We start from the raw sequence: 21348 nt of genomic DNA on the forward strand, positions 1-21348 counted from the left end.
GTCGAACACACTGTCAAGCTTGACATCACTTTGGGCTGGAAATCTCTGGACTTTTCTCCCCATGATTCAAAACCAGTGCAGGTATGAAGACTGAAAATCATGCTGACAAGTAAATTAGGGAAAATGAAATATGAATAAAAAGCAAGTTGAGGGAGATGCTCTGTGTCCCTCTTCAAACGAAACCCACATATAATCCAAGACTGTGTGGTACACTCCTTGATAAACATTTCTGTTGTTTGGACTACTGCTCCAGAGCCCTGAGTCAGGAGGTCAGAAGCTGGCATCTCAATTCTATATATATGTTTTTTTTTGTTTGTTTTTTTGTTTTTGGCTGTGTCTTGCGGCATGCAGGATCTTTGTTCCCTGCCCAGGGGTCAAACCTGTGTCCCCTGCATTGAAAGTGCAGAGTCTTAACCACTGGACCACCAGGGAAGTTCCGGGAATATCAGTTCTAGCAACTACTACCTAGTTTTTTGACTCTGATTCCCCTTCTGGGCTTCAGTTTCTCATAAATAAAAAGTAAAAAAAAAAAAAAAAAATTACTACATGATTACTCAGGCCCCTTGCCCTTAGCTCTAAAAATCACTGATTCTTTTTCCTTTTTTCACCAGCTCAGGAGCTATGTGTATTAAAAATGTCTCTAAATAACAATAGGGTACATGGTAAACTCATAATATATGTTCCTTGAGCTAATTAATTAATTTGGGCATTAAGAATAAGAGGTTCTTCCTTAGTGGTTATTTGCTGAGTTGTAAACTAATGACATCTTCCTCTTTCAGACTAGGAGATGAGAAGGCTACATAACAGCCAGGAGCTGAACTAAAATCTCGCTGGTGCTTTGCTGGTGACTCCACCTTATTGGATCTGTGTGGCCCAGGAATCAAATTCCCACTAACCTAAAGAATCCTTTCATCCTGCTAATAGGAGCCCCATGCCCAGAATGGAAAGTCTTGACCACGTGTGGAATGCATCTTCCAAACGAAATTGCAGAAGTATAATCCCTCACAAAGTACTGGGTACCTTCTGAACAAAGAAATAACCTGGAAGGGTGATCTTGTTTCAAAGATGAAATGGAATATTAGAAGACACAACTCTTTTTAAACAGATACCTACTGAGTAGAAAACAAAAGTGTAATAGATTTCTCTCTTCATTTCATTTAAAAAGATGAATAAAATTTTAAAAAATAAAATAAAAAAGTTAGAAGATGAATACTTATTTTAAAATTCTTTAACAGACCGTGTGTCTTGATGTGGGGCTTGAAAAAAATATTATTTCTGTGGTAGGACCACATATACCCATATATACTGGCAACCCACTCCAGTATTCTTGCCTGGAGAATCTCACGGACAAAGGAATTTGGCTGGCTGCGGTCCATGGGGTCGCAAAGAATCAGACATGACTGAGTAACTAACACACAATTATGGAGAAATACATCAGACTGCTCCTTCCTTGCCCTTAGAGCAATCATATATATATGTGTGTGTGTGTGTGTGTGTCTGTGTGTGTGTGTATGTGATTTATTCTTGGCTCAAGGTCAAGATCAGAAATGCAATATCCAAAAAAGTCATGCCAACACGGTGGTTCAATAGTACAGGCCTGGGGTTTGACACTGAATAGACTCTGTGACTCTACAATTTGTAACTTCTAATTCTCTCTCTGAGTCTGTCTCTTCTCTTATAAAATGGAAGAAATAACTCTCACCTCACAGGGTTGTTAAGGAGTAAATGCTATGTGCTTAGTCGCTCAGTCGTGTCCAACTCTTTGCAACCCCATGGGCTGTAGCCTGCCAGGCTCCTCTGTCCATGGAGATTCTCCAGGAAAGAATGCTGGAGTGGGTTGCTATGTCCTCCTCCAGGGGATCTTCCCAACCCAGGAATCGAACCCAGGTCTCCTGCATTGCAAGCGGATTCTTTACAATCTGAGCCACCAAGGAAGCCAAGGAGTAAATGGTATGTTGTATAAAAAGCCTGGGACAGCAGCTCAACAAATGGCTTTTATAAAAATCTGTATTGAAGCTTACTAGAGCTGGAAGAGGAATCTAACACAGGGCATGGCCAACAGAGGGGAAAGCTGAGAGGATATTACAAAGTAAGGCTAGGATTCATCCATTCAACAAGCATTCAGTGAGGGTCCACCATATGCCAGGCACCATACTGGGTGCTGGGGTCAGAAAGGAGAAGGGAGGAAGGATACCAGAGGGCAGATGGTTCCCCATCCCTGGACCCTCCCTACTGCATGATCAGCGGGACATTTGCGTACGTTGTGACGGCTGGAATGTGGGCTACTTTAGAGGAATATCTATATTACTGCAGGTATGGGGGCATGAAATAAGGAACCAACTGCCTAATAGGTGAGTGACCCTGGGCAAAACTGCTGACCCTCTCTGGGCTTCCGTTTACATCCACGTAAAATAAAGACAATCACTCACTTCATGGTGTAAACTCTGATTATGACATGAAATATAATAAAGTAGGGAGCGACCCTTCCAATGATAAAGTGTTATTAAAAATTGGTTATTATATGTCAATAAAGTGTAATGCCATAGATCCATGACACATTATATCTCTGGTTTGAACAGAGCTTAGATAGATTGTTTCCGGCCCCTCTTGGAGGGTAAGGAGAGAGCCACCTACAAAGACAGGCTTCTGCTTGGTCTCAACTGCTGAACTGAATGAAATTCTCTCTGAGGATGAGTGGTTGTGTTTTTTTACAAACTGCACTCATGTGGCCACGGAGACCAGGCCAAGGCTGGAGGGGCTTGGTACTTCCGCCAGGCCTAGAGAGGTCATGAAGGGCAGGGTTCTCTTCCCAGCCTGCAGCATCTCCCTCTCAAAATAGAGGTAACACCATGTATCCTTTGGAATGAAAATACTTTTCATTCCAATCCCAAAGAAAGGCAGTGCCAAAGAGTGCTCAAACTACTGCACAATTGCACTCATCTCACACGCTAGTAAAGTGATGCTTAAAATTCTCCAAGCCAGGCTTCAGCAATACGTGAACCGTGAACTTCCAGATGTTCAAGCTGGTTTTAGAAAAGGCAGAGGAGCCAGAGATCAATTGCCAACATCCGTTGGATCATCAAAAAAGCAAGAGAGTTCCAGAAAAACATCGATTTCTGCTTTATTGACTATACCAAAGCTTTTGACTGTGTGGATGACAATAAACTGTGGAAAATTCTGAAAGAGATGGGAATATCAGACCACCTGAACTGCCTCTTGAGAAACCTGTATGCAGGACAGGAAACAACAGTTAAAACAACATGGAACAACAGACTGGTTCCAATTAGGAAAAGGAGTACTTCAAGGCTGCATATTGTCACCCTGCTTATTTAACTTACATGCAGAGTACATCAACTTGTGGATGAAGCACAAGCTGGAATCAAGATTGCAGGGAGAAATATCGATAATATCAGATATACAGATGACACCACTCTTATGGCAGAAAGGGAAGAAGAACTAAAGAACCTCTTGATGAACATGAAAGAGGAGAGTGAAAAAGTTGGCTTAAAGCTCAACATTCAGAAAACTAAGATCATGGCATCCGGTCCCATCACTTCATGGGAAATAGATGGGGAAACAGTGGAAACAGTGGCTGACTTTATTTTTCTGGGCTCCAAAATCACGCAGATGGTGGATTGCAGCCATGAAATTAAAAAACGCTTACTCCTTGGAAGAAAGTAAAAGACCCTTACTCCTTACAACCTAGACAGCATATTAAAAAGCAGAGACATTACTTTGCCAACAAGGTCTGTTTTGTCAAGGCTATGATTTTTCCAGTGGTCATGTATGGATGTGAGAGTTGGGCCATAAAGAGAGCTGAGAGCGGAAGAGTTGATGTTTTTGGACTGTGGTGTTGGAGAAGACCCTTGAAGTCCCTTGGACTGCAAGGAGATCCAACCAGTCCATCCTAAAGGATAATCAGTCCTGAATATTCATTGGAAGGACTGATGCTGAAGCTGAAACTCCAATCCTTTGGCCACCTGATGCGAAGAACTGACTCATTTGAAAAGACCGTGATGTTGGGAAAGATCGAAGGCAGGAGGAGAAGGGGGCGACAGAGGATGAGATGGTTGGATGGCATCACGGATTCAATGGACATGAGTTTGAGTAAACTCCGGGAGTTGGTGATGTACAGGGAAGCCTGGCGTGACGCAGTCCATGGGGTCGCAAAGAGTCTGACACAACTGAGCGACTGAACTGAACTGAAACGCCTACCTGGATTTTGTTGAAAGAATTAAATGCCATGATGTCTGTAAAGGCTTAAGTACAGTGTGCAGGACAAAGCCAGGGCTAAGTCACGTTTAGGAGGAGATCAGTGGCCTGCAGGGTGGCAGGCGGGACAACCGAATCAAGGAACCTCTGGGGACGGGTGAGGGGCCAGTGTGTGTGTGTGTGTGTATCCGACTCAGTGCGACCGACTCAGTCGTGTCCGACTCTGTGCGACCCCATGGACTGTAGCCTGCCAGGATCCTCTCCTCTGTCCATGGGACACTCTAGGCAAGAATCCTGGAGTGGGTAGGAGGCTGGATTTAGCAAGTTCGTGATGCGGGTATTTCCGCGTCTCACGGATGCAAGACAAGCATCCTGTGCGGGGCCGCGGAAGCTCAGCGGCGCTGACCCTGGGATGCCTGTTGCACGCCAGTACCTACGGGCCGGGGCCACCGGGGGCCTCCTCCGCCCCAGGGAGGGCTGGGGCCACTACGAGGCTCTCTGGGCACAGTCTTCTCCGGCTCGGGTCTGGCGCGCAGACCGCACTCAGGGAGCGGAAGGGGACGCGCGCATCCTGGACCAGCGTTCCAGGCTGACCCGCGCTCCCCAGCGGCCTGCCGGCGCCGCCGGGAGTCCGCGCGCTCCCGACTCCTGGGGCTGAATTCCAGGAGCCGAGAAAGCAGGAGGCGCTGATCTCTCTCACCGGGCTTCTTCCCGGCCTCCCTTCGGTCCGCGCCGCGCCCCTAGAGCACACACCCTCAGCCGCGCGGCCCGGCCGCAGGTCCCCCGGAGTCCCCTTTCCTGTTCGGACGAGCCGGGAGGCGCTGGGCGCCGATCCCTGCAGGGATCGGGTTGCCATGGCAACGTTCCAGCCCCAGCATCCCCTCGCGGATCGCCTCTCCAGAAGCCGGAGGCAGAGGCCTGGCGAGGCGGAGAGGAGCCTAGCGTGCAGGCGGTCGGCTCGGGGAACCCCTGGCTAAAAATTTGCCGCCCCGGGCCCGAGTGCACCCCACTCCCTCCCCCAAGGAGATGTGGTCAGGACACAGCCAGAAGGCAGCCATCAGAAACCAAAGCTGCTGACATATTGGATTTGGGACTCCTACCCTCTAGAACTGTGAGAAAATCCATTATTTAAGCCACGCAGTCTGTGGCGTTAAGAATTTTTTAAGAACGGTGTAATAGCTGTATGAGGTCGCCCTCTAGTGGCCACATTGAGTAATGCTGTGACATTCCAACAATTTTCCCTGAGCGCATCTTACACATGGTAAGCTACACATATTTGATCGCTGTGTCAATTCCTTATTCATTTTGCTTATTGTTTTCTGCAGCTGAGAATAAATTGGCATCACAGTCCAGAGAGATACTCAGTGCCTAAATAGACCAAGAGGGGAAACTTGGCACTCTCAGAACCTGGCAAAACCGTAGCCACCTAAAATAATCACCAGTATAGTGTTATTAGCACCTTGATATGTAACTCAGATACATATATCATGGTGGACATAGAATATTCATGGTAAAAAGTAATGTAAATTGTAACTTTCAAGGACATGAACAAGGAGGACAAATAGACATTATAAAATAAAATGGCAGAAATTAAAATCTAAAGTATGTGTAGTGATTCCTTTGCAACTTCCTTCGAGCCTATAACTATTCAAAATAAAATTTCAAAAATACCAGTGGTAACAACAAATGGAAATGGATCCAGGCTCTCCAGCCAAAAGATAAAAGTATCAATGTAGACTTTTTTATAAAAAGGAAAAAGAAAATATACCTCAAACATACAGCATGGAGTAGAAAAAGAGAAACTAGACAAATGCAAACCAAAGAAAATCAGCTATTGCTCTGTTCCTTTAGGAAATAAAGAATTTAGGGTACAAATATCACTACAGATAAAGAGGACTAAAACTTAATGGTAAAAGCTAGATTCACTGAGAAGATATAACAATTCAAATTTGTATGTCTTTAAGAACAAAGCCTTGAAACATATAAAGGAAAAGTTGACAGAACTACAAGGAGAAACTGACAAATCAACCACTGAAGTGGCAATGATTTTGCATGGCAGACACACAATTATAGACAATTGTGTTTCTGCTAGTATATTTACTCCTACTTTATATGATGAAATTTCAACTACCTGCATTTCATAGTGCTCCACAGAAGTTAGGGTGGGTTTTAGGTGCTCCATTATTGACAAGTTTAAGAGCTAGTGCACTAGACAGAAAAAGAAAGATTAATACCATCACTTATACATGGGATCTAAAATAAGACCCAGATTACCTTATTTACAAAATGGAAACAGACTCACAGACAGAGAAAACAGACTTGTGGTTGCCAAGAAGGAGGGGGAAATGGGGGAGGGATGGGTTGGGAGTCTGGGGTTAGAATATGCAACCCACTCCAGCATTTTGGCCTGGAGAATCCCCATGGACAGAGGAGCCTGGAGGGCTGCAGTCCATGGGGTCACAAAGAATCGGACACAACTGAGCGACTAAGCACATACACACACATATGCAAGCTATTACATACGGAATGGATAAACATCAAGGTGTTACCGTATAGCACAGGGACCTATGTCCAATACCCTGTGATAAACCATAACGGAAAAGAATATATAAAGAACGTCAAAAAGAATATGCATTCTTATATATACATATATATATATATATATATACACACATAAGTGATTCATATATATATAAAGCACTTTGTTGTATAGCAGAAATTAACACAACACTGTAAATCAATTATACTTCAATAAAAATAAATAAATAGAATGTCACACAGGTTCATTGTAAAAAAAATAAAAACTAGTGGATTAGAAACTGAAGTGCGCTATTTCCCTATTCATTTAACATTTATTGAACAATTATTATGTTTAACACATCATGGAGCTTATATGTTAAAAAGAGTCCGTTACTGTGCTTACTTAGTTTAGCCATATAATGGAAATGCATAAGGTCTTCCCTGACAGCTCAGTGGCGAAGAATCTGCTTGCCAGTGCAGGAGATGTGGGTTCCATCCCTGGGTCGGGAAGATCCCCTGAGATGGAAATGGCAACCTACTCCACTATTCTTGCTGGAAAATTCCATGGACAGAGAGGAGCCTGGTGGGCTACAGTCCATGGTGTCAAAAAAGGTCAGACACGAGTTAGAGATTAAACAACAACAAGAACAAGGAATGCATAAGCTGGAGTTTCCCAGAGATTTATGGAATAAACCACCCTGAAGGCCCTCCCTCCCCCGACTAAGTCTTCTGCATCTCCTTCTTAAAGAAATGTGTTTGATGGGATGAGCCACAGTGGTTTCCCAAATCATGATATGCCTTTAGTATATTGTTTTTTAAAACTAAGAAAATACTATTGTCAGTATAAACGTTGCCCAGAAACTCAGCGAATTCCGTTCTGCCAAGCGGTGGAAGAAGTTTGGGCCCCCGTTTATTTCTCCACCGTCTTTGGATGGATTCCATCTACATTCCAGGGATGTCTGACGGTAGCGCCAACGCTGGGGAGGAAGGGCATGTGGCCTGGATCTCCCGGCGCTGGCCCCAGCTGCCAGGCCCTTCCTTATTCCCTTCTGGTCTCCTGTCATTGCCCCATCAAGGTCACGCCCGACACTCGCATTTCCAGCCTCGGGGCTGTTCGGGTCTGGCCCGGCCTCCGCTGACTTTGGTGTCCTTGGTTACAGAATGTTCTGGGGCTGCTCCCACAGCACGCAGGGGCAGGAGGAACACACTGGGGTTTTCTAGAGTCCTTCATGCATGCAGGCTAACCTGCAGGGGCCTGGAATGTGTTCTCCTGTTCCGCTTCATGCTGGATGAACTCTGCAAGGCTGTCTCAGACCTGTGTCCTAAAACTCCACCCGGCCACGTCTCCCTGGCTGTTCACTGCCTCCCTGGACTGGGAAGTGTACAGGGCCGGGTCTTTTCAAGACCCAGATGAATATCTCACTCCTTGCCTTCTCTCTAGCGCCTCCTTTCTCCCCAGGTTTGGGAACTTGATATAATTTTTGGAAAGGTGTGGGATGGGCAGGAAGTTCTGCTTTCCCTTGGATAGTCTACCAAATCTCCCATGTGGATGCGATTTCTTTGTCTTCCTTGGGAAATCTGAATGCTAACAATAGACTCCTTATTTGCTTTCTGAATGTTTTCTTTTTTGGAGGTAACGACGCAGAATGTCTTGCTGACTGAAAAAGGAAGGGGTCGGGGGTAAAAGCAAGCATATGGAGAAAAAAACTTCCTATATTAAAATAGCAACATATTGCTATTCAATAGCACAGATGAACAAAAAAAGGTCTCTTGGATAACATTTATTAAATACTGATTTAAGTAATAACAGGAATAAAGCAACTGTTAATGAAAAAAAAATCCTAGGATAAGTAACACTAAATACTGGGGAAACCTGCTCAAAATGTACTTAGAAAACCATCAAGTCAACTCCAGGTGAGTAGCGGCTTTATTCATAGAAGCCATAATTCGGTGAAACCAGAAGTCAGTGAAAAATGAAGTGTGGATGGTCATGGTTGGAAGACACTATTACACAATCATAGAAATAAGTTTAACTGTACTACAGAAGACTGAAAATGCTTACTGGGGTCATGGATAAAGCAAAGGAGGGGTACTACGATTGGGTGGGTGAAAAGAAATTATGGATCTCTTTAGCAAGGGGATATCCACCCCTGCTAGTGCGGGACAGGCTGCCGGGACCAAAAGCATGCAGGTTCCCTGCCTTCAGCAACTGCTAAGCCAGCTTCCCCAGGGTGGAGGGCCTTCTGGAGAAGAAATCCCTCTAAACATCTTTTTTGATGATTCAGGGGCTCCTCTGCCTCCAAAATCACCTCCTTTAAGTAACAGTGCCTGGTACTTCCCTGGTGATCCAGTGGTTAAGAATCCGCCTGCCAGTGCAGGGCACGCAGGGTCACTCCTTGGTCTGGGAGGATTCCACATGCCTCAGAGCAACTAAGAATGCAAGCCACAATTACTGAGCCCGGGTGCTGCAACTACTGAAGCTTGCACGCCTAGAGCCCGTGTGCTTTGCAACAAGAGAAGCAATCACAAGAAGCCTGTGCGCTGCCACAAAGCTTAGCCGTCACTCATTGCAACTAGAGAAAGCCCATGTGCAACAATGAAGACCTAGTACAGCCAAAACAAGTAAATCAATAATTGTTTTCAAGTTAGAATGGATTAGGAAAAAAATAACAATGCCTAATATCTTTATAAACAAAACTTTTGTGTCATAAGCATTCCTAAAATGTTAAGAACACAAGTCTGATTGGGGTAGCACATGAAAGTCATTCACTCAGAAATCCTACTTGGATCTTGTCCCATGACGTCGGAACAGCCTTGCAGGCAGCACATGTCCATTTATTTGTGTCTGCCAGGTGAGCTTCTCCAGGGCAACAATATTACCTTTCTGATTTTTGTATCACCAGTGCCCAACAGTATTTGATGTCTAGACTAGGCATGCAAAAATGATTGCCGAAAGATGAAAAGGAAGTGAATTTGAATGAATGGTGTGTGAATAGTTCAGGTAATTTCTGTTTTGACGGATGAAGGTAGGAGGAGAGTAGATACCCAAGGGAGTTTATCATTAAAGTGTTAGAAGTTTCTACAATGAATGAATGGGTTAAAAAAAAAAAAAGACACATTTTGCAGTTGCATAATTTTCCTGGCAGGGGCTAACTAGGAACTGGTAGTTGGAGTGTTTTGCATGAATACACATGATTTCTGAAGGCATGTGATGTGTGTGTGCTCTTCATTAAGGGCTTGACTATTAAGATTCTTATAAAGAGTTTGTTAATTAAGGTATTGTTTGGATTAATGGAGCTACCCTAAGTGAGAATGGTAGAGAAATATTGCATTTGTTTTGTTTGGTCTTTTTGAAACAATGCATCAATGCATGACTATGAAATTCTACTAAATACTTTCAATTGAAATTCAGCAATTCATGTACGGTCTTATATGGTCAAAAAATAAATTTTCAGAATTCATTCCTCTTTGCTTAGGGCTGAAGTTTACCACGTGAACAAATAGTAATAGTGGGTTTTAATCCCTAGCGGTTTTAGAGATATACCTACACACAAGCAATTCATTAGCCCCATCGTCAGCAAGTCCTTAACTGTTTTTGTTTCTAGTGTCCTTTTCCTCTTTAGTAGCTCCCAGACTCCAGCTCCAATTTGGTAAAAAGAAAAGACTAATTCTTTCAAAGCTGCCACTGGGATTTCCCTGGTGGTCCAGTAGTTAAGACTCCAGTGCTTCCAAAGCGGGGGCGCTGGGTTTCGATCCCGGGTCAGGAAACGAAGATCCCATGTGCTACATGGTGCGGCCAGAAAATTAAAAAATATATATTATATATATTTATGTTATATATTGTATTTTTATATTATATATATAAAATATATGTGTGTGTGTGTGTGTGTGTATAAGCTGCCACTAAAATCCAAAAGACTCTCTCAATACCCTACTCTCTTTTCTATGCAATTGTTCCCCCACCCCACCCAAATCTCCAGGATACCACGCCACATTTGAAGGCAGACTTTTCTCTCTTATCTCAGATGCCGTGTCCATCCTCAGGCTGGCAGAAAGCCACCACGTACTGGGACTGGCGGGCAGACACGTGTTCTGCTGAGCACCATTCTCTCCCCTGCCTGTGTAAAGTGATCCCCAGACCTTGTGACCACAGACAGCTCATGCTCCTGGGGGCATCTGAGGCTTCTCTTTTCTGAGAAAGTCCGTGGAGGGAAAGGACAGTATATGGATTTCCAAGGAAAAGCCCCTGTCAAGGATTCTAGCTACAGCTCCGCTGAGGTGACAGGAGAATCTGACAGAAGCCAAGGAGAAATATGATATCTCCCACATAGAAAATACTAAAAATTCTGATTGGTAAAATGAAGTGTAACGAAGATGATAAAACTTCCTGAATTAATATGCTAATTTAACTTAAATGTCTGTTATGTTTAAATAATTGAACACCTTGACAGTAAAAAATCAATCCAGGCATATAGGCAGATAAAACTTTTTGTGTTTTCAGTGGCTGTGGAATCACCTATAAATGTCTGTTATGTTTAAATAACTGAACACCTTGACAGGAAAAAATAAATCCAGGCATATAGGCAGATAAAACTTTTTGTGTTTTAAGTGCCTGTGGAATCACCTATTAAGTTGTTCTTAATAGGCTGATGTTAAAAAAAAATAGTTGTTTTTAAAGACTGATGATCAAATAAATAAGTGACTGTATGGCGATTTCCTAAATTAAAGCTATTATAAGCACTTATACAACAAACTAGAATTAGTAATATAAGACAAATATTGGGGAGGAGAAAATACCTACCTGAAAATCAGTGCTGGGTAACCCAAGCATGGTATGGAGAAAAATGAAGTTGGATTATACCACTTTATAATATGTAATGTAGTGTTATATTTTTAAAAAATGACTACCAAAAGAAGTAGAAGAAGACCGGCTAATTATGATTTAGCTCAGACTAGTATATTTACAAAAGAGATCCATTTACACCAGAACAGGAAGTATATCATCTTATTCTGGATCTGCTCCTATTTAAATAAATGACATGATTAAAATAATGCAAGAAAATAAATATTTTAAAAAATGAAAAATGCTCAAAACATATTTATTGTCCCAAATCTATAAAGAATAGTTGTAAGTATAAATACTCTGCTTTCATGCCATAAGTGGTCAAGGAAGATTAAGAGTTTAAACAAAAGACAGATGCTAGCAAACTAAGTTGAATCATGTGGAATATGTATAGGTTCATAGTAATTAAAGAGGTGCAAATTAGAACTCATAAAATGTCACAAATAGCAAAAAGATCCCTTTTTTTTTTTTTTAAGTCATTGTTGGTGGAGGATCTGTGGGAAATGAGCCTGTTTACATAGCTGGTGGACTCCACATTTCTTCTTCCTCTTTTTTTTAAAATGAATTATAGGGAGGCCTGGCATGCTGCAGCCCATGGAGTCATAGTCAGACACGACTGGGTGACTGAAGAGCAATGTACTTGATGTACAACATTATATAAGTTTCAGATGTACAACATAGTGATTCATAGTTTTTAAAAGTTATACTCCAGTTACAGTTATTATAAAATATTGGCTATGTTCCCCATGTTGTACAATATTTTGTAGCTTATTTTATATATAATAATTTGTACCTTTTAATCCCTTACCCCTATCTTGCCTCTCCTCCCTTCCTTCTCCCTACTGGTTTGTTCTCTGTATCTGTGAGCTTGTTTCTTTTGTGCTACTTTCACTAGTTTGTTGTAACTTTTAGATTCTACATAAAAGTCCTATCGTACAGTTTTTCTGAAGAACAATTTCTCAATCTGTAGCCGAAGCTAAAAAAACTTTTAAAATGTTCAATCTATTAATTTCATTTTGGGGATACATGAAAAGGAAAAAAAATTGAAGGGGAAAATAAAATCTGTGCAGAAGTATCTGTATAGAAGCATTACTTTTCATAATTAAAAACAAGAAACATCTCTAATGCATAGTTAAAAGAAAATGGTTTAGGCAACTGCTCTATATTAACAGAAGGTAATTAAGTACACTATTTAATTAAAAGTGACTAATATGTGGATAATGTTGATCCATGGAAATCTATATGTGAAGCTGTGATAAATCTGAACAAGTAACAAATATGTTCTTGGCTGAACTTATTTCAGCCATGGACGTATTTTGGGGTTCTTGGGGACTGAGCCATATTGAATCCACAGGGACAAACTTAGTTCCTGGTACTCAGTAAGTGCTCAAGTATTTGTTGAATAGATGCATAAATGACTTTTCTGTTTATGCTGAATTCTTGACCTTCTGCCTGACCTTGGTAAATGTGCACTTTCATACAGCTCACCTGGGTTTCTGAACTCTAGCCTGCTCCATCCTCAAATAAATGTGTACCCTTTATGGTGCTGGCACCCAGCTAAGTGACCTCTGCTCTACTGAAGCTTCCAAACCCAGGATGACACACGGCTGCAGCTCACTCACTGCCTAGCATGATGTCTGTCTGCACCAAGCTCATGAAAAAAAAAAAAAAGAAATGAATAAACTTTGTCCAGTGTACAAAGGAACATTAACAAACATGGCAAGAGATTGGATAGTGAAAAGAGTTTAGATCAATCATTCTAGGGGAAGGAAGAGCTGTATTTGAAAAGCTGTATGATTCTATGAACTGTCAAAAAATAAGAGAAATCAAAGCTCATACTAATGTATTTTCTTAAATACAAACTCTAATTGCAATCAATTCCTAGGACTAGATAGAATATACCTCCCCAAAGCCAGGTGTCTATTAAAAAAGAGGCAAAAGCACTTAAGCATTCGACCTTCTCTTACTTAACATTCCCCAGTCATCCAGCTACTCTGATGGGAAGGGAACAGCATCGACTCTCAAGAAGCTGCCAGCTGCCTGTGAACATTCTGCCCAGAACATTTGCTGAGATTCTATGGAGAGCAGAGTGGAACATTAAACCCTTAAGGGATTTAAAAAAGAGAGAGAGAAACCTATAAGGTCCTCGTTATTTGAGTTATCAGGGGCTGTGTATCATGGGGTGACAGGCAGATCCAACAGACAAACGACACACACACATACTAAATACTTGCTAAATAAGTGTTCGCCTAGTGGCCCCCCTATACTCGGCCTGTCCTGGTGGCGCTGAGTGCCGGGCACAGAAACACTTTAGCGGAATGAATGATTGAACGATTTGAATGGACAGAAGAGGGGATTCAGCAGGTTGCCACATTAGATGAAGCAATCACAGCATCAAGTGACGTTAGTGTATTTATTCTGGCGGATCTTAATTTATCTGTGAGCGCACACCACTCTTTAAGGGCCCGCATACAGGCAGGGAGCTCTGGGGAGCGACACAGTTACAAAGAAGAAGAGGAAAAGAGAGCCTTCCACGCCTCGGCCGGGGGCGGGTCGCGTGCAGACCCGGGGTTAAGGTGAGCGGAGCTGGAGGTCGCGGGTCCCATGTCCGCGTCCAGGTCGGCCTAGGCCTCCTGTGCTATAAATACAGCGGTCCACATGCTGCAGAGACACGGTGTTCCCTGCGCTCGCGGGACAGATAACATGAATTTGCCCTTTAAACGTCCCAAGTAAAGGCACAGCCCCCAGCCCACCCCTGCCCCCCGGAAGCGCCTTCGCCCCCGTTGCCCTCTGCAGAAGAGGGGGCGGGCCAGGAGGCGGGGCTCCGCGCTCCCGTCCAGCCAATGAGAGGGGCGCGCGGGGCCCCGGGGCCCCGCCTCCTCTCGCGAGAGCCTGGGCGGGGTATATAAAGCGGGCAGCGGGGCGAGGTGAGTGGCCCCTTCGCGTCGCGCAGGGTCTGGAGTAGGGGAAGTCGGGGCTGCCCGGGCGGAGAGAGCGAGAGCGCGTCTCGCGGAGGCGGTGTGCGCCCGGCTGTCACCATGAGCGATCAGGCTCTGAGCTTCCTGAAGGACTTCTTGGCCGGCGGCGTGGCCGCTGCCATCTCCAAGACCGCTGTCGCGCCCATCGAGAGGGTCAAACTGCTGCTGCAGGTGAGGACCTTGCGGGCGCGGGCGCGGCGAGCGGGGCGCTGGCGCGCGGGACCGGGCGCGCGGCGCCCCGGCGGGCCGCGGGGCCGTCCCCCAAATCCGCGCTAGGCCCCGGGCCCGGCGCACGGCCTGCGCGAAGGGGAAGGTGCCCTCTGCGCAGAGACAGGTCCAGCGTCAGTAGCGGATTCCTGGTGTCGGGTGGCGCCCCGCGTGCGGGTGTCTATATATGGAAACCCACCCAGAGTAGGTTGCAGCCAGCCAGATCCTGCTCCGGGGACAGCGCAGGCACTCAGGCCTCTTGGGTCGGCCTCACCTCTTGATTTTCAGAGCCCCTTGCACCCTCTTCTCAGCATCCACCTTTTACGATTAACAACATCGAAATAATTATTACTCAAGATTATTACGGTGTCCAGTGCGCCGTGCTATAGCCAACATTATTCTATTATTCATTCATCTTTGTATGACCTCTGTAAGACAGATACTGTTTCCCCCATTTTGCACATAAAGAAACAGGTCTTGAGAGACCAGCACTTTAAAGAATAAACTCAGATGGCCTTATTCATCCTTTCCCCAAATCTTTTCCTCCCCAGCCCTGATCTCTGAATGGCTTGTTCTCATTATCTCACCCTCCCCCCCTTTTTTTTCACTTGCCCAAAAAGCAAGGACCCCTCCATGAGGAATTGGGCATTCTCAATTTGGGAGTCAAAATGATCAATAACAAGAAAAAAACCCCAATGGCCCACAGCAACAAACCCCTCAATAATTGATTATTTGGATATGCTTGGAAAATGTCAGGCTCCAATGCTGAGTGGATTCCTTCTTCCGTTAGAACACCTACTACTCAGAGACTGCGTCTCCAGAGAGACTAAAGAGAGACTGAGGAATCCTCACCTCCTTCCCATCCTATCTGTCAGATCAGAGCAGGTGTCCTTTGGGCCAGGGATCTTTAATTATTTCTGTCTCCCAGTAATAAAGCCCTAGTACAGTTCTGGCACCTCGGGAAAATGCAACAAATCAATGTCTCCCTTTACGTAATCAAATCATCCCTTTCAGTGTATTTTGGAGCAGAACTGTTTCTCTCAAATGCCCTGGTAATTGAGGCAGAACTGGGTTTAGGGGACTTAGTGTCCAAGTAGCTAAGACTTCAGTTTACTCAGTGTTCATTTGATTTCCCCATACTTTTTAAACAAGGAAGTCAGGAAGCTCAAACCTCCTTGTTCTCCTGCCCTCCTCTCTCGGCCCTCCCTGTCCCCCTCATCTCCCTCCTCCCCCACCCCTCTCCCCACTGCAGGTCCAGCATGCCAGCAAACAGATCAGTGCCGAGAAGCAGTACAAAGGGATCATTGACTGCGTGGTGAGAATCCCCAAAGAGCAGGGCTTTCTCTCCTTCTGGAGGGGTAACCTGGCCAACGTCATCCGTTACTTCCCCACCCAAGCTCTCAACTTCGCCTTCAAGGACAAGTACAAGCAGATCTTCCTGGGGGGTGTGGACCGGCATAAGCAGTTCTGGCGCTACTTTGCCGGTAACCTGGCCTCCGGTGGGGCAGCTGGGGCCACCTCCCTCTGCTTCGTCTACCCGCTGGACTTCGCTAGGACCAGGCTGGCTGCTGACGTGGGCAAGGGTGCCGCCCAGCGGGAGTTCACTGGTCTGGGCAACTGTATCACCAAGATCTTCAAGTCTGATGGCCTGAGGGGCCTCTACCAGGGTTTCAATGTATCGGTCCAGGGCATCATTATCTACAGAGCCGCCTACTTTGGAGTCTATGATACAGCCAAGGGTGAGAGAAGGGCGTCAGGGGGCGCAGAGCGGAGGAGGGTGTGTGGAGAGGATCCTGAGGGGTGTCTAACTCATAAAGGACTTTGTCTTGTTAATCTCACTTTCGCCTAGCCCCTGGGCTAAACTGCGGAGGTGGTGAGGTGGGGGTCAATAGCTGGAGGACTCTCCTTGTCCTCTCCTGAACTACCCTGGCCTTGAGTTACTCAGAGAGGGCGAAGGGGGTGCCTGGCTCCTTTTATCAGTTACCAAGTTTAACTTGGAGCCATTTCAACATGCCCTGTGCATGGGGGCACGGCTCGGGTTTTGTGGGTCCAGGGGGGGTTGGCAGCCCCAACTTGTGTTGGCTGCTTGGTTACTCCTGAGGCACCCCTCGCGGGGCGGGCTCTTCTGGAAGGGTGGGGCGTGAAAGTTGCGGTGCCCTGCTCTCCGGCCCCACCTGCTTTTTGCTCAGCTGCTCGGAGGAGGAATCACGTCATGGCCATTTGGCTTCTTGGCTCTGCCCACAGGGATGCTGCCTGACCCCAAGAATGTGCACATTATCGTGAGCTGGATGATCGCCCAGACTGTGACGGCGGTCGCAGGGTTGGTGTCCTATCCCTTTGACACCGTCCGGCGTAGGATGATGATGCAGTCTGGCCGGAAAGGGGGTAAGCCCAAGACCCACGAGAATCTTACTTTTCTGCTCAAGGAGACCACCAGTCAGTGCTCTGTACAGCCTGCATTCTCCTAAGTTGTTAGAACCGAGATAAAAATTTAAGAAAGACTGTGATGAATCCTCCCCGATGTTCTAAACTATTCCTTTAAAGATTTGGTTTGATTTTAATCAAAGAAGTAAGAACACCGAAAATGGGATGTGGTTTGGTTCATCTGGTTTGTGAACTTAACTAGGTAGCTAGCATCATAGAGGCCTTAGGCCTTTTTCCGTTAGGAGCCTGGGTGCAGAAATAGGGAAAAGAAGTAATCAGCTAGTTTATTTAAAAGTGCTTCTTACCTAGTTTTACAAGCATTATTGGGAAGAGTGATTTAGCTGGGGGAGAGATGGCCTCCAGCAGTTTGTGGCAATAGGAAAAGTTTTGGCTTCAATAGGTTGAAACATAAGAAATTCCATTTTAACAGTAAGAAACACTGAATATATAATTAGTTTCATCTGCTTCAACCTAATAATTGTATCTCTTGCTTTGTAAGAGTATAATCTGAGATTGGGTCTCAGTTTTCTCATCAGTAATAAACAGGACCCCCCAGATTAATACTTCTGCTCCCCCCTGCTCCCTTCCTGTTTCTGGTTGACTTATGTGAATTAGCTGGTTCATCACCCCCGTTCTTCACTTGATCTTGAGTTGAACTAGGAATCTAGAGACCCCACCCAGCGGCTATGCAAGGGGCGGGGCTGTCCCACTGAATGTGCTTAGAGGTGGGCAGAAGACTCAAAGTGACCTTTTATAACACTGAGAACAAACTGCAGCTGTCTTTCAGAGGAAAAGTCTCTTTCCTCCAGGATTATGGAGCCCTCACCAACGATGTTTGTTTCCACAGCGGATATCATGTACACTGGGACAGTGGACTGCTGGAGGAAGATTGCAAAAGATGAAGGACCCAAGGCTTTCTTCAAAGGTGCCTGGTCCAACGTATTGAGAGGCATGGGCGGTGCTTTTGTATTGGTATTGTATGATGAGATCAAAAAGTTTGTCTAATGTGATTAAAACTCGAGTTCATTGGTTCCAGATCCATTGTGTGGTTTAATAGACTCTTCCTAAGGGGAAGTAAAAAAGAAAGATCTGGGATGAAACCAGATTGAAAGGAATACCTCAGAGGGGGGGAAAAAAGCTTGAGTATTCATTAAACCACAAATGTATTTTGTATTTATTTTACATTTAAATTTCCACAGCCAATAGAAAATAACTTATCATACTTATATAATTAACTGAAGAACTGATCATGAATAACTTAATGTGAAATGTCAATAAAGACCACTTAATGCATGTTCTCTATTTTACCGAATTCTTATTAACTGCCAAATGGATTAAAATCATAAGACCATAAATCTTATTTTTTAGCATGACTCATTTATATAACTCAGGGGACAAGCTTCTAAATATCAGATATTACACTGTGTTATCACGTGAACACTTAGCATACTTCAGAGTTACAGTTTTCAAACTGAAATAGGTTATGTTCTCTCTTCACCTTACACCATAGTGCTGTAGCCTCAGTGGTAACATGGATAGTGGCTTCCATAATCTCACCGTATTTTACGCACTTTTCACACAGTCTTCAGGAATTGTGAGATTCCACTAAAAGCTTTAAAGCACAGTTTCAGGAGCTCTGCATGGTTAGGAAGTGCTATCAGTGCCTTTAGAGAACTGTGATACTTGGAATTTTATGACAGGTGGACAGTAGTCATTGAAATCAGTTAGCAAGCTAGCACTGAAATCCTGTTGGATCCTGTGGAAGATGCAAAAAGGCAGAAGCCCGTTGGGAAAAAAAAGCTTAAGTGGGGTTAGGAGAGAGGAGTGACATGGCATTGTTAAATAGTGTAACATTTAATATCAATACAGTGAATCTTGGCTGAGGAGAACTAGAAGCCAGAGGGAACTGGGGGGGGGGGGGGGAAGGATAGAAGATAGGCCTTGAAAGAAAATAACTAGACTTAGATACAGGGGTATAGAGAATATCTGCCAGCACTTCTTTTCTGCAACAATTTATCAAGACCTGGAGGAAGTCAGTTTGGGACTTGACTCTTAAGTCTGTGAGCAAGAGGAAAACAAGGACAATTCCACATGGGAAAGTAAACGTTTTGGGTCCAGAAGACCACACGGTTCATAGGGTCCACGCTTGCTGGGAGTGACGTGCGGACACGTGCCCCTGCGTGCGGGGTGAAGCCTGGACGGCAGGCACGTGTCTTCACGGCTCCGACAGGTGGCTGATGGGCATCTCTGCACGCCGCGTTCTGGACCTGCCTCCTTCCCAAGCGCTTCCGCCTCTTCACTCCCGCCTCCCTGGTGAAAAAAATGGCTGCCCTGTTCTACTCTGGTAGCTAAGGTCTGAGTTTTGCCACGTCCAAGGTTACATCCATCTTAACCTAGCAGCTGTCTCTGCTGACAGTCTCTCAAGCCCATCTCAAGGCCAGGTCGCAGGTACAGGTCATTAGGGGCCTTTGGGGCCTATGTGTCTCATTGGCTTTCTCTCCTAAAGGTGATCTGAAAAGTCCAAGCTCTGTTGCTGATGGAGAGAAAAGAGGGCAGGCTAGTAGGACAAATGCTTCTGTGGAGTGGCTCTCCAGAGAAGGCCAGCCCTCAGAGTTAGCGCAGGGGGAGGGAAGGTGGGGGCGTTGGGGGGTGCAGTGTGGAAGGAGGTGGGCAGTGCCGGCAGTGAAAGACCCGGGGGCCCTCTCTGGCAGGAACAGGAAGTGGAGAAGGGGATTCAACATTTACTTAACAGTGTGATTATCTCCCTTCTGCATGTGACCCACAAGGCAGCCTCCCCACCTCCTGCGAGTGTTAACCCCTGTGGCCTCAGGAATGGATGTATAAGGAGCCTGTGGCATCAGCCCTCACCCCAGCTCCTTAAGGACCCGGAGCCCCCAGGTCCCTCAACCTTGGATGGGCAGCACCTCCCTGGACTGCCCTGTCTTGACAATTCCCGCAGGGTGGGTCCATGGCCCCCGGAGGTGTGTGAAAGTTGTAGAAATGCAGCTGGAAGGTTGAGAATTGGAGAGTGATTCTGAGAGTGTCTGGGTGGGGGGGTGGGGTGGGGGGGTGGGAGGGGAAGGGTCACACCTCTGGGAGGCCTCCCACAGCAGGAAGAGGGAACCAGGGACAGGGCGGCCCCTGCAGTCCCGGAGGCTGGCTTTCAGCTATCTCATCCCTTTAGCTAGATATGGGAGACGAGATTGTGAGACCCCCTGCTGCCTGCTGTCAAAAGCAAAAGTAAACCTCTGGAAGAAAATACCACCTAGAGCAGGGGTCAACAAACTTTTTCTCTGAAGGGCAAGGTAGTAAATAGTTCAGGCTGTGTTGACCAGATGGTCTTTGATAGGGCAGCTCTGCCCTATTGCAACAGCGCCCTGGACTAGACACGAACCCAGGGTGGCTGGTCTGCAAGACTTTGTGTGCGGACACTGAACTGTGCACTTCTTAGAGTACTGACATGTCACAAAGTATTTTTTAATTTTAATGGGCTCTTCCCTGGTGGTTCAGTGGTAAAGAATCTGCCTGCCATTGCAGGAGACTCTGGATTCGATTGCTGAGTTGGGAAGATCCCCTGGAGGAGGAAATGGCAACCCAATCCTGTGGTATTCTTGCCTGGGAAATCCCATGGGCAGAGAGGAGCCTGGCAGGCTGCAGTCCATGGGATTGCAAAAGTCAGACATGACTGAATGACTAAACAACAAAACAACAAAAATACCATGTTAGCAAAACTTGTGGGAAACAGCTAAAGCTATGCTCGGAAGAAATTTATAGCCTTTGATGCATTTATTAGAAAAGACAACAACAGCATTAGAAAAGGACTGAAAATCAGTGAACTATACATCCATTCCAAGTTTTAAAAAATGACAGCAAATTAAGCCCAGAGAATAAAACTGGAACTAAATAACTCAGATAACAGAATTAGTGAAAAAGAGACAAACAACAATGGCAGATGAACTGCATGTCTAAGTGTGAAAGGTAAAATTTCCAGAAGGTAACAAAACAGCATTATTTCAAGTCCTCAGGTGAATGAAAATTTATAAAATCCAACATTTAAAAAAGGACTAATCATGTAAGAAAAGACCGACAAATTGGATTCTGAAATAGAGACACAGAACATTAAGACTGTATTATGGTGGTTCCAGAAATATCTCTAAGGGATTA

At 45.1% G+C, this 21348-nt stretch overlaps 1 protein-coding gene and 1 non-coding gene across 2 annotated transcripts; one reads left to right on the forward strand and one right to left on the reverse strand.

Annotated features, from left to right (window-relative positions):
- Window positions 1-359: 359 nt before the first annotated feature.
- Window positions 360-432, reverse strand: TRNAE-UUC. Its single transcript has one exon. It is a non-coding gene; the product is annotated as a tRNA-Glu (tRNA).
- A 13841-nt stretch (window positions 433-14273) lies between these two features.
- Window positions 14274-18477, forward strand: SLC25A4 (solute carrier family 25 member 4). The gene is made up of 4 exons (XM_043893424.1): window positions 14274-14724; window positions 16013-16499; window positions 17005-17145; window positions 18032-18477. Exons 1-4 carry the CDS (start codon window positions 14614-14616, stop codon window positions 18187-18189), a joined length of 897 nt encoding a protein of 298 aa, XP_043749359.1. The 5' UTR covers window positions 14274-14613; the 3' UTR covers window positions 18190-18477.
- The last annotated feature ends 2871 nt before the right edge of the window (window positions 18478-21348 follow it).

This window comes from Cervus elaphus, chromosome 32, assembly GCF_910594005.1.
Source record: "Cervus elaphus chromosome 32, mCerEla1.1, whole genome shotgun sequence".
NCBI lineage: Eukaryota > Metazoa > Chordata > Mammalia > Artiodactyla > Cervidae > Cervus > Cervus elaphus.

Bases quoted from the DNA above. Each gene is read 5' to 3' on its own strand.
- SLC25A4 (XM_043893424.1), top strand. From the start codon at position 14,614: ATGAGCGATCAGGCTCTGAGCTTCCTGAAGGACTTCTTGGCCGGCGGC. The intron at 14,725-16,012 runs GTGAGGACCTTG...TCCCCACTGCAG, and splicing joins GGGTCAAACTGCTGCTGCAG to GTCCAGCATGCCAGCAAACA. The intron at 17,146-18,031 runs GTAAGCCCAAGA...TTGTTTCCACAG, and splicing joins GCAGTCTGGCCGGAAAGGGG to CGGATATCATGTACACTGGG.